The sequence below is a fragment of the Aureococcus anophagefferens genome (assembly GCF_000186865.1).
Source record: "Aureococcus anophagefferens unplaced genomic scaffold AURANscaffold_14, whole genome shotgun sequence".
Lineage (NCBI taxonomy): Eukaryota > Pelagophyceae > Pelagomonadales > Pelagomonadaceae > Aureococcus > Aureococcus anophagefferens.
In genome coordinates this window covers 38,180-49,611 of record NW_008705574.1, presented here as the reverse complement: position 1 = coordinate 49,611, position 11,432 = coordinate 38,180, and the positions used below count along the sequence as shown (strand labels likewise).

General features: G+C 72.3%; 6 protein-coding genes across 6 annotated transcripts in view; 3 read left to right on the top strand and 3 right to left on the bottom strand.

The window, feature by feature from the left end:
- AURANDRAFT_65285 (hypothetical protein) overlaps positions 1–4,178 on the top strand; it is a gene marked incomplete at both ends in the record, with an annotated part of 8,399 nt that extends 4,221 nt beyond the window's left edge. Inside the window, 2 exons of the mRNA XM_009040382.1 lie at positions 32–3,592; positions 3,651–4,178. Coding sequence (XP_009038630.1) covers positions 32–3,592; positions 3,651–4,178 — 4,089 coding nt within the window. The remainder of the gene's footprint in view (positions 1–31; positions 3,593–3,650) is intronic.
- A 12-nt stretch (positions 4,179–4,190) lies between these two features.
- Positions 4,191–5,755, bottom strand: AURANDRAFT_69862 (expressed protein; the record flags this gene model as incomplete). Its single annotated transcript, XM_009040175.1, has 3 exons — positions 4,191–5,220; positions 5,323–5,418; positions 5,729–5,755. Coding segments are annotated over 3 exons (1,135 nt in total), but the record flags the coding sequence as incomplete, so codon positions are not given.
- Positions 5,756–5,946: 191 nt separating this feature from the next.
- Positions 5,947–7,665, bottom strand: AURANDRAFT_65284 (hypothetical protein; the record flags this gene model as incomplete). Its single annotated transcript, XM_009040174.1, has 1 exon — positions 5,947–7,665. One exon carries the CDS (start codon positions 7,663–7,665, stop codon positions 5,947–5,949), a length of 1,719 nt encoding a protein of 572 aa, XP_009038422.1.
- Positions 7,666–7,888: 223 nt separating this feature from the next.
- On the top strand, positions 7,889–8,230 carry AURANDRAFT_17056 (hypothetical protein; the record flags this gene model as incomplete). Its single annotated transcript, XM_009040383.1, has 1 exon — positions 7,889–8,230. A coding segment is annotated over one exon (342 nt), but the record flags the coding sequence as incomplete, so codon positions are not given.
- A 145-nt stretch (positions 8,231–8,375) lies between these two features.
- AURANDRAFT_65283 (hypothetical protein) lies at positions 8,376–8,909 on the bottom strand (the record flags this gene model as incomplete). Its single annotated transcript, XM_009040173.1, has 2 exons — positions 8,376–8,606; positions 8,796–8,909. 2 exons carry the CDS (start codon positions 8,907–8,909, stop codon positions 8,376–8,378), a joined length of 345 nt encoding a protein of 114 aa, XP_009038421.1.
- Positions 8,910–9,978: 1,069 nt separating this feature from the next.
- AURANDRAFT_17524 (hypothetical protein) lies at positions 9,979–10,242 on the top strand (the record flags this gene model as incomplete). Its single annotated transcript, XM_009040384.1, has 1 exon — positions 9,979–10,242. A coding segment is annotated over one exon (264 nt), but the record flags the coding sequence as incomplete, so codon positions are not given.
- Positions 10,243–11,432: the final 1,190 nt, after the last annotated feature.

Sequence of the window (11,432 nt, the reverse complement as noted above, 5' to 3'; positions counted from 1 at the left end):
CGTCCGGTGCGCGGCGTTGCAGGCGCACCAGGTCGCCGTCGCGCGCCACCAGAACCTGCTCAAGGAGGTGGAGCGCGAGCGGCGCACGGTGGAGCGCCTCGTCAAGGCCACGCAGCGCCTCGAGGAATTGCTGCGCGACGCGACGGCCGCCGCGGAGCGCCGCGCGGCCGCGGATTCCGAGCGGCGCCGGAAGAAGGCGGCCAAGGAGGCGGAGACCCTGGCGAAGCGCGCGGAGCGCGAGGCCGACGCCGAGGCGCGCCGCGACAAGCGCTCCAAGGACGCGGCGACGCGCAAGGCCGAGCGCGACGAGGACGCGAAGCAAAGACGCGCGGAGAAGGACTCCGAGCTGGCCGCCGCGGCGGCGAACCGCGCGCTGGCCGAGATGAAGCGGAAGCAGGCGGAGCGCTACCCCGTCGACGACGCTTTGCTGGACGGCGAGCCGCCGCCGGACCCGCCGCTGCCGCCGCGGCCCGAGGCCTCTGACCCGTCGGACTCGCTGCTCCGGGGCGTGCCCAGGGACGCGGTCGGCGACGTCCTCGCGATCCACGCGCTCCTCCGCGCCATCGGCGCGCGGCGCACGGCGTTGGGCCTCAAGCGCGTCGACAAGGACGCGACGCCCGTCGAGGAGCTGCCGGCGCCGCCGCCGCCGCTGGAGGCCTTCGGCGCGGCCTTGGCGGCGCCTCTGGGCGCGCTCGGCGGCGCGCGCGGCGCCCTGGAGCCGCTGCGGCGCGCCCACGGCGCGCTGCTGGAGGTGCTGCTGGACGACGCGTCGGCCGACGGCTGGTGGGCGCCGTTGGACGCGACGCGCGACGCGGCGTTCTTCGCCGAGTCGTCGGACGAGGAGTCCGGCGGCGCGAAGCGGAAGAGCAAGCGCAAGGCGGCGCACCCCTGGGCGCGCGTCACGCGGCGCTTCTCCCGCGCCGCCCAGGCGCGCCTCGCGGCGGACGACGTGGACCTGATACGCGAGGCCGACGACGACACGGACGCGTCGCCCGACGGTCTGGCCGCGGCCGTCGAGGCCATCGTCAAGGACCTGCGGCGCGGCGCGGAGGCCGACGCGGACACGCGGCGCTGGGTCGGCGCCGTGGACCAGTGCGAGCGCGCCGCGGGCGACGGCGCGGCGCGCGACTGTTTACGCTGCGCCGCGCGGCTCACGACGGTGCCCCGCGCGAAGCGCTTCCTCGAGCGGCTCGCGGCCCTCGACGCGACGGCCGCCGCGCGCGGCGCCGCGGCGTCGCTCGCCGCCGCGGCGCGCAAGGCGCGGCCCCGGGCCTGGAAGGGCGCGGCGGCCGACCGCGACGCGGCGCGGCGCGCGGACGCCGACGAGGCGACGCGGACCTGGGAGCGCTACGTCGACGGCGTCGCCCGGCAGCAGAAGCGCGCCGCGGACGACGACGACGCCTACGACTCCGCCGACGCCGCGGCCGACGACGACAGCGACGACGAGTTCAAGGCGCCGTCGTCGAAGGCGTCGTCGAAGCCATCCGCGGACGTCTGGCGCGTCGACGGCTCCGAGTACGTCGGGCGGACCGTGCGCCGGTCCGTGCTCGACGACGCGGGCCAGGTCGCGAGCCACAGCGACGGCCTGGTCGCCGGCTGGTTGGACGACACGGCGTCGGACTACGTCGACGCGGCGGGCAACGCGGCGGCGTTGTGGCACGTGACGCTCGAGACGGGCGAGCTCGCGGGCGACGAGGAGGACCTGGAGCTCCACGAGGTGCTCGAATCTCTGGTCCCCCTCGAGGCCGCGCCGCTGCGCCCCCCGGCGGGCGCGCCCGTCGACGACGACGAGACCGAGGACGAGGACGAGGCCGCGCCCGCGCCGCCGCCCAAGCAGCCCCTCAAGCGGGGGCCGACGAAGCGGAAGGCCCAAGCGAAGAAGCCCGGCGGCGCCGACGCGTCCCTCTTCCCCGAGCGCGCGGAGCGGCCGAGCGGCGGCGACCGGCGCCGCGGCCGCAAGGCGAAGAAGACGACGCAGAAGGAGTACGCTCTGGCGACCTCCACGACCGTGTCCCTGCTCGGCGGGTCGACGGCCGTCGCGTTCCCCAAGGAGGCCATGCGCGTCGCGCTCGTCGCCGACGCGTTGGACCGGAAGGCGTCGAAGAAGCGGAAGCGCGAGCTCCGCGACGCGCCGCCGCCGCCGGAGGACGCGCCGCCCGACGACGACGACTTCGGCGACCTCATCGACGCGCCGCCGGAGGTGCTCGCGCCCGTCGCGGAGCTGCGCCTGCCGCGGCCGCCCAAGGAGTCCGTCGGGCCGTCGACGTGGGCCGCGCTCGCGGGCGCCGTCGGCAGCCGCCTCGCCGCGCGCGACGGCGAGACCTGCGACGGCCACGTCGACGGCCACCTCGACCGCGCGTCGAAGTGGCTCTCGGAGGGCCTGCCCTACGGCGGCCTCGGCGCGCGCGAGCGCGTCGCCGTGCTCAAAGCTCTGTGCGACGCCTACGCGGCGTCGTACGGCTGCGCGACGCTCGTCGACGAGGCCGCCGAGGGCCGCGCCTTGCGGGACGCGACGCACGAGGCCGACGAGCGCGACCGGAAGCGCCGCGCGGCCGAGAAGGAGCGCGACACGTCCGCCAAGGTCCGCGAGCGCCTCGCCGTCGAGCTCGCCGCGCAGCAGGCGGAGGCCGAGGCCAAGGCCGCGGAGGACCTCGCCAACGGCATCGTCCCCCAGCCCGTGGAGCTGCCCAAGGCCAAGAAGCCCGCGAAGCCGCGGAAGCGCAAGCCCAAGCAGCCCAAGGAGCCCCGGCCCGACGACGACGGCGACGGCAACCCAAGGAAGCGGCCGCGGCCGCGGCCCGGCGCGGCGCCGCCGCCCCTGTCGTCCGCGCTCGACAAGCTCATCGCCTGCGACGCGCCCTGCGCCGTCGACGCGCGGAACCCGAAGCTGCCCGGCAGCCGCTGCCACGCGCTCTACGAGCGCTACTCGAAAGGCGCGACAATTAAGGAGGTCATGAAGCTCGGCGGCCGCCGCGGCGACATCTTCAACGACCTGGCGCGGGGCTACACCGTGCTCACGAACCCGGAGCACCGCAAGTGGTACGACGACGCCAAGGCCGCCAAGGGCGACGGCGACGCTTCGAAGCCCGACGCGCCGTCGCGGACGCCGTCCGTGACGCCGTCCGTCGGCGACGCGGCGCTCGACGCGGCGTCCGCCGCCGACGACGCGGGCAGCGAGGCGCCGCCCGACCCGCCGCGGCCGCCGCCGCCGCCGTCCGACGGCGGCGACGAGGACCCCGAGGTCGCGCGCGCCTTGGGCGCGTCGCCGCCGCCGCCGTCGGGCGAGTCCGTGGCCTCCGCGAGCCCCCGGGCGTCGCCGCGCGCGTCGCCGTCGTCCCTCGCCTGCGTGCCGGCGGCGCAGCCCACGCGCCACCGCTTCCGCGCCGAGGTCGCGCACGTCCGCGCCGTCGACGCGTGCGGCGGCGGCGACGTCGAGTTCGTCGGCTTCCTCGCGCTGGAGCGGCGCGAGCAGGCGACGCCCGACGGCGCCGCGTCGTCCCAGGCGCGGCGGCCCGCGCGCCTCGCGGTCATGGAGCGCCTCAAGGGCGCCGCGGCGCGCCTCGGCGGCGAGGGCGACCCGGACTACGACGACGTCTTAGAACTCCGCTCGGCCGTCGCGGACGCGCAAATCCGACGCCGTCGCCCTCGAGGGCGTCTTCGACCCGCCGCCGCCGCCGCCGCCGGACGACGACGACGCCATGGACGTCGACGCCATGCCGCCGCTGTCGCTCGACGGCGAGGCGCGGCGGAAGCGATGGGTCACGCGCGAGCTCGCGGACGCGTACGAGGCGCTCCGCGACGTCGAGCTGCGCCTCGAGGAGACGGAGCGGCGGCGCGCGCGGGCCCAGGACGTGCGCGCCCACGCCCTGCCGCGCATGGAGCCCCTGGGCAGCGACCGGCACCGCGACGTCTACTGGACGTTCCCGCGCCTCGACGTCGCGGAGTCGGCGTCGTCGCCGCCGCGGCCGCCGTCGCCCGTGCGCGTCTGGAAGGAGCGCCGCGCGCCGCCGGACGCCGCGTCGACGACGCCGACCTGGGGCTTCTACGTCGGCGACGACGCCGTGCGCCGCCTCGCGCTCTCGCTCGACGAGCGCGGCGTCCGCGAGCGCGACCTCAAAGCGACGCTCCTGGACCTCCTGCCCCTGGGCGCGCCGCCGCCCGCGGAGGAGCTCCTCTAAGACACAAGAAGATGTCGGGTGTCGTGGGTCTTAGGGGGGGACTCGTCGTATGGGCGCGCTTGGTGGACTTCTTGGCCGCTTCACTCGACGGCGTCGGCGATGCCCGCGCCGCCGACGGAGAAGGACGCCTCGGACTCGGCGATGGAGGGCGAGTCGATGACCTTGCAGACGCGGTTCTCGCCGCGCGCCTTCTTGAGCTGGAGCCGCGTGTGGCTCGCGTGCGCGATGATGTTGCCGCCGATGGGCTTCGTCGCGTCCTTGGCGAAGGACATGCCGTCGGGGTTGGCGACGACCTGGTTCGTGAGGACGACGGCGATGCCGAACTCGGCGGACATGCGCGTGAGCTGGCGCAGGAACTGCGCGAGCTGCATCTGGCGCTCGCTGAGCTCGCCGCGGCCCATGTAGTCCGTGCGGTAGAGGGCCGTCGCCGAGTCGACGATGAGGAGCGAGAAGCGGTCCTCGGACATGAGCGCGCAGGCCTGCTTGAGCAGCTCGCACTGCTGCTCGCTGTTGTGCGCGCGCGCGTAGACGACGTTCTCGAGCACCATCTCGGGGCTCACGCCGTAGCGCTCCGCGATGGCCTGGAGCCGCTGGGGCCGGAACGTGCCCTCCGTGTCGATGTACATGGCCTTGCCCTCGCCGCCGCCCTGGTCCAGCGGCAGCTGCGCCGTCACGCAGAGCGTGTGGCAGAGCTGCGTCTTGCCCGTGCGGAACTCGCCGTAGAGCTCCGTGAGCGAGCCCGTCTCGATGCCGCCCTCGAGGAGCTTGTCGAGCTCCTTGGAGCCCGTCGAGAGCATGATCATCTGCTGGCGCTGCTGCAGCTCCTCGGCCGCGGTGACGAACGTCGACGGCACGAGCTTGTAGGAGATCTCGCGCAGCTTCTGGGCCTTGGTGTCGGAGATGCCCTTGACCTCGCAGAGCTTCTTGATCGTCGCGTACGCGACGGACTGGACCGTGCAGAAGCCGCCGGCCGCGAGCTTCTGCGTGTCCTGGCGGCTGATGCCGTGGTTCTCGAGCTCCGTGACGTGGAAGAAGGCGGCGCCTACGGAGGGAACGGGTGAGCTTCATGTCAAAATCACTCGAGGGAGTGTGCGGGAGCGTTTGCTTGTTGGGTCTTTGGGGGATTACGGACACCGGGCCGCGCCGGCCTCCTCCTCCTCCATCTCCTCGAGCTGCTCCTCGTCGTCCATCTGCGTCGTGTCCAGCGGGGCCTCCATCAGGGCGGCCATTGTTGTGATGCCTGCGGGGGCGCGGGGTTGAACCGGCTGATCGGTTACGCGAAGAACTTTCTTCGACTAAAAAGTCGGGGCGGCCGCGCCCGCGGCGTGGCGCGGCGCCCGGGGACGCGCGCGGGCACGGGCGAGGCGGTCCAGCGGGGCGCGCGCACGATTTTCACGTCACTGCGCGCGCCGACCGATCGCGCGGGCACCTCCGACGGTTTCGCGCGCCGAAAACGACAGTACCGTGACGCGCGACGCGCGCGACCACGACCGATCACATGAAAGTGTGTTTGGGAAGGGAGTATGCGCGTACGGGACGCCGGCGCGCGCGGTCGTTTGATCTTGCGCGGCGGCCGTGCTTTGGTCTCAACGAGCTCGGTCGTGGTCGGCGGAAGGTTCGCCGCTTCAATTCGCCAAGTCCGCGAACAGCGTACTGAACGACATCTTGGCGGACCCGTGGCAGCTCCTTTGCCGCCCCGGCGCGTCCCAGCGACATCTAGGGCGCTTCAACAGGCGGTCTAGTTACACATTAACTCCACATCGACACACTAACTCCACATCGACCCCATCGTCCACGCCTCCAGCCGCGCCAGCGTCGCCGTGCCGCCCTTGGCGAAGGCGCGAACAGAGGCGACCTCGCTCGGAACCGCCCCCCTCCGCGCGAGCTCGTCGTGGAGCGATGCCGGGAGCGCGCAGCGCGACGTGAGCGCGGCGCCGATGAAGTAGACCTCCACGATCGACCGGTCCACGAACACCTCCAACTCGACGGGGTCGGTCGGCGCGGGCGGATACACCGCGGGCCAGGGCGGGTCGACCCCCGCGGTCAGCGTCGCGGCAGACACGTTCCAGACGACGTCGCAAGAAAAGTCGCCGAGCACTCGCACCGATAGCCCGACGGCGTCCGCGTCGCCCACGTCAAACGAAGCGACGACGTCGAGCGCGTCGCCGACGTTCGAGAGCCCGACGAAGACGCCGTCGGCTAGGCGCTTGTTCGCCAGGGCCCCCGCGCGGATCCCGCGGAGCGCGCGCGTCTCCGGGCAGGGCGCCTGGACGAGCGCGCCCGCGCCGACGTCGGCGGTGACCGCGCGGCAGAGCGAGTGCGCGCCGTCCCAGGGGGGCACGCGGCCCGCCTCCGCCGCGGCGGAGACGCGCGACGTCGGGCCGAAGACGAGGATCCAGCCGAACATGAGGCGCCGCGTCGTCCCGTCGACCTCGTCCGTCGCGTGCGGGTTGAAGGAATAATACGGCGGGAACGCGTCCGTCTCCTTGGGCTCCGCCCACGCGCGCGAAAAGGAGACGTCGTCTGCGAGCGACCCGAAGAAGTACTTGTTCCCGCCCTCGCCGAAGAGGAGCGCCGTCGTCGACGCGTCCTCGATCGCGTCGTTCGGCAGCGCGGTCCCGTGCTCGTCGAAGCCCAGGAGGTACGGCAGCTCCCAGTACGTGCCCGGGCCCTCCGCGGCGCCGAGGGGCTTCCAGTAGCGGAAGGTCGAGAGGTCGTCGGAGCGCCAGAGCTGCGCGTTGCCCATGCAGGTCCCGTTGGGCACGTTACTGCCGTTGTAGGTACAACCGCCGACGACGACGACCCAGGTGCCGTCGCGAAGCCGCACGAGCGCCGAGTCGTGGTTCGTCTGGCTCTTTGGCGACGGCGCGGTCAGCATGCAGCCGCGCTTCTCCCAGTGGATCCAATCCCGGGACGTCGCGCAGACGCCCGTGTCGCAGGGCGCCGCGCGGCCGCCGGTGTAGACGCAGACCGGGTCGCCGCGGTCGTCCAACGCGCAGTTGCCGCTGTAGACGGCCCGCCAGTCCCACTCCGAGTCGCCGACGATGGCCGGCCACTCCTCCCAGTGGACGAGGTCCCGCGACGTCGTCTGGCCCCAGGCGCGCGCCGCGGGGTTGAGCGTCCCGTTTCGGGAGAACCGGTCGCAGTCTGTGTAGTTGCCGTGCATGCAGCTTTCGTCGTAGGTGCGGTCGTACTGGTAGAAGCGGTGGTAGAGGCCGCGCGCCGCGTCCCACGTGACGCCGTTGGGATCGTTGGCGTGGCCCTCGGGCGGCGCCAGGTGGTACAGGGGGTAGTCGGGATCGTTGGCGGCCATCCAGGTACGCAGGGCCGCCGCGGCCAGCGCGATCGCCGTCGCGTTGTCCGTGTAGAGCACCGCGCGGTAGTCGACGACGGGCGCCGGCCACGACGCGACGACGGGCAGCCACGACGCGACGATGGGCAGCAAGAAGCCGACCAGGGTGGAGCCCGCCGAGGAGCCCACCATCATCGTGCGGCTTCAACGTAGAGGCATCGTCGCGGCATCGCTGCCTCAGCCTCTCACCGGTCGCCGCCGCAGCCGCAGCTCTCGACGCGCAGCGCCGCCGCCGTCGCGCCGCCGCCGCCGGTTCGCGCGCGCGTCGCCTCGTCGCCGCGCCGCCGCCGCCCGTCGCCGCGCCAGCGCCGGAGCGCTCGCCGCGAACCGCCGCCGTTCGACGCCGCCGCCGGCGCCCATGGCGGCGAACGTGCAGCAGGAGGCCGAGGAGGAGATCGCGGCCTACAAGGAGCTCCAGGGCCACATCAACACGCTCATGCAGTCGCGGGGCCGCTTCCTGCAGCAAAAGTCGGAGAACGAGATGGTCAGGGGCGAGCTCGAGATCGGCAAAGACGACGCGGCCGTGTACAAGCTCGTCGGCCCCGTGCTCTTCAAGCAGGAGATGGACGACGTCAAGGAGAACGTCGTCAAGCGCCTCGAGTTCATCAACGGCGAGATCGAGAAGGTCGACGCCCAGGTCAAGGCCAAGCAGGAGGAGCAGGAGAAGCTCGGCGAGGCCATCATGAAGAAGCAGTCCGACATGCGCGCCAAGGCCGCCGAGGAGGCGCGCAAGGTCTACGAGGAGCAGACCAAGGGCATGTAGGACGCTCGCGCTTTTTAGAAATCGGACGGCTCTTGCACAACGGGGCGGGGGGGGACACAGGCGGCGCGGCGGCGCGGCGCGCTCACGGGCCGAAGATGCCCGCGCTCTCCTCGCGCTTCGTGGCGACGGCGATGGCCCGCTCCTTGGCCTTCTGCGTCCGCATCTGCTTCTTGCTCTTGCCCGCGTCCTTCCGCAGCTCCGCGCACACCTGTTTGCTGCTGTCGCTGATCGCGGACAGCTCGAAGTGCTGGCCGCCGCGCGCGGCCTTGCCGCCCGTGTTCTTCTCGATCTGCGCGTTGATCTTCTTCTTCACCTGCGGGATGGGACGCGATCGGAGAGGGAGCGCGGCGCGGAGGAGTCGTCGGGGGCGGCCGGGCGTCGCCGCCGCGCGCCATCGCTCGGCGCGCCATCGCTCGGCGCGCCGCGATGCGATACGGCGCCGCGGCGCAACGATGGCGCGCCGCAACGCTTGCGCGGCAGGGAGGGAGGCGCCGCTGCGCACCTGGTCCTTGATCGTCTTTTTCACGGTTTTTTTGGCCGCGGCCGTGCGCTGGCGCTTCGTGACGTTCTTCGTCTTCCGGGCGACCTTCGAGGTCTTCTTGAGGCCCTGGGCCATTGCTGCGACGCTGCGAGAACCGCTCCGCGCAGTGTTGCCGAGGCGCGCAGGAGAGGTCCTTGGCTCGATGTCGCCGCACTGCACTGTTGTCAAAGATGCTGTCGAGTTGAGGCGTGTTGCCAAACATATCTAACGCAGGGGCTGCTGCATTCATCCGGCTCAAACGCTGCTCTCCCGCAGCGGCATCGTCAGGCGTCCCGCGGGCGCCCGGCCATGGCCAAGGACCGGGAGTCGCGGTCCGGCAAGGTCGCGCCGGGCGGCGGCGAGTCCAAGTCCCCGAAGCACAAGGACAAGGAGAACCGCAAGTCGAAGCGCGCGCCCGCGTCGTGTCATGGCGCCGCACCGACGGAGATGGCAGCGTTTTCGTAGGTCGCGCAAGGCCTGGCCCGGGGAGGAGCCCGGCCAGTCGTCGAGCAGCTCGTCGAAGTCGCGGGACAAGCAGAGCCCCAAGGCGTCCGAGGGCTACAACAAGGACCGCGACCGCGGCCGGCGCCACAAGGACAAGGGCAAGGACAAGGGCGGGGGCGGCGGCCAGCGGAGCCCGCGGCCCGGCGGCGACGACAACAAGGGCAAGCCCTTCCGGCCGACGGCGAACCAGCGCGGCCCGCGGAAGAGCGGCGCGGGCCTCGACGCGCGCGTCGAGGCCGCGAAGCAGAAGCTCGCGGACGTCGGCGGGCCCAACGAGAAGTACAAGCCCCAGCAGGAGGAGACCTACGAGGAGCGCATGGCGAAGCTCAAGGCGGCGAAGAAGAAGAAGCGGGGCAAGAACACGCTGATGAAGAAGTTCTGGGCGCGCGTTCCCGCCGCGCCCCCTTCCTAGTAGCGAACCCCGCCGCGCGACGCGGCGGCCGCTCGCAGGTGCCTGGGCATGGCGAACAACGTCTACATCCAGCGGCCCGACGCCAAGGAGGCCGTCAAGGCCCTCTGCCTGAACCAGCGCCAGCTCAAGTACCTGAAGAAGAAGTTCGACGAGGTCGACGTCGACGGGAGCGGCACGATGGACTCGACGGAGTTCTTCGGCATGCTCGGCGAGGACCGCACGCCCCTCACGGACGCCCTCTTCGGGCTCATGGACCTCGACGGGAGCGGCACCATCGAGTTCGACGAGTTCGTCGCCGTGCTGCTCACGTACTGCATGTACAGCAAGGACGACATCCTCCGGTTCTGCTTCGACACCTACGACCGGGACCACTCCAACTCCATCGACGAGCAGGAGTTCATGGCCCTCCTGTCGTCCGTGAACAACGGCACGCCCATGTTCCCGGGCAACTTCACGACGGTGCTCCAGAACTTCGACAGCAACGACGACGGCATCATCGACTTCCAGGAGTTCAAGGTCATCGAGCAGCGCTACCCCCTGATCTTCTTTCCGGCCTTCCGGCTCCAGGAGCAGATGCAGAAGTGCACGCTGGGCACGTCGAACTGGCGCAACATCCACATCGCCGTGAACCGGCAGGGCAGCAAAAGAGAGCGAACTTCCCAACTTCAAAGGCTCCTTTCTCGGCCGTTTTCCACTCGTTTCGGCTGATTTTTGGACGAGCGATCATCTCTCGGAACGGTCTCGAAGCGTGGGTGCTTTTTCCGGAACGCGCGCGCGCGGAACACTCACGTTGAGGCGACGTTGAATCACCCTTGTGCTGCCCAGGTGAACCGGCAGCGGTTCAAGAACGAGCACCGCCGGACGCACGGCCGCGACCCGCCCGTGTCCATCGCCGAGTGCGTCGTCAGCCTCGTGCTCTGCCGGCGGAACCACGAGATCGACATCGACGTCATCGACTCGAAGAAGCCCTCGATCACGTCCGCGCAGCAGGCCGCGGACAAGAAGAAGGCCATCCTCGAGGGCGCGAACCGCAAGAAGCGACCGAGCCGCGCGTCCTTCGAAGACGACTAGGCGCCGCGCGCCGTCGGCGACCCCGCCGAAGCCTAAACCGAGTCGACCGCGCGCGCTCGAGCTCGTTACGGACGTCGGCGGCCGCTCGAGGGCCTTGGTATGTGGCGCGTCAAGGCCCCGGCGGTGCCGCCTCAGGAGCTCGTCTCGACGCGGCGGAGGCTGTCGTCGGCGTCGTCGTCGTCCGCCGCGGGGTCTCCGGCGCGCGTCGAGATCACCACCGTCGTCGGCGGCGCGCGGTCGTCGTAGGGGTGATGTGCGTCGTAGGGGTGGTGGTCGTCGTAGGGGTGGTCCGCGCGGCCGCCGTAGGCGCGGCCGTCGTAGGCGCGGCCGTCGTAGGCGCGGCCGCCGTAGGCGCGGCCGTCGTAGGCGCGGCCGTCGTAGGCGCGGCCGCCGTAGGCGCGGCCGTCGTAGGCGCGGCCGCCGTAGGCGCGGCCGTCGTAGGCGCGGCCGTCGTAGGCGCGGCCGCCGTAGGCGCGGCCGTCGTAGGGCGGCGGCGGCGGCGGCGCGAAGGCGGCGGCGCCGCGGTCGCCCGCGCGGTAGCCGCGGAAAGCCGGCCACGTCGGCGCCGGCGCGTGCGCGGGCGCGCGGTAGGCGTAGGGCGGCGCGTAGCCGTAGCCGGGCGGCGGCGCGAA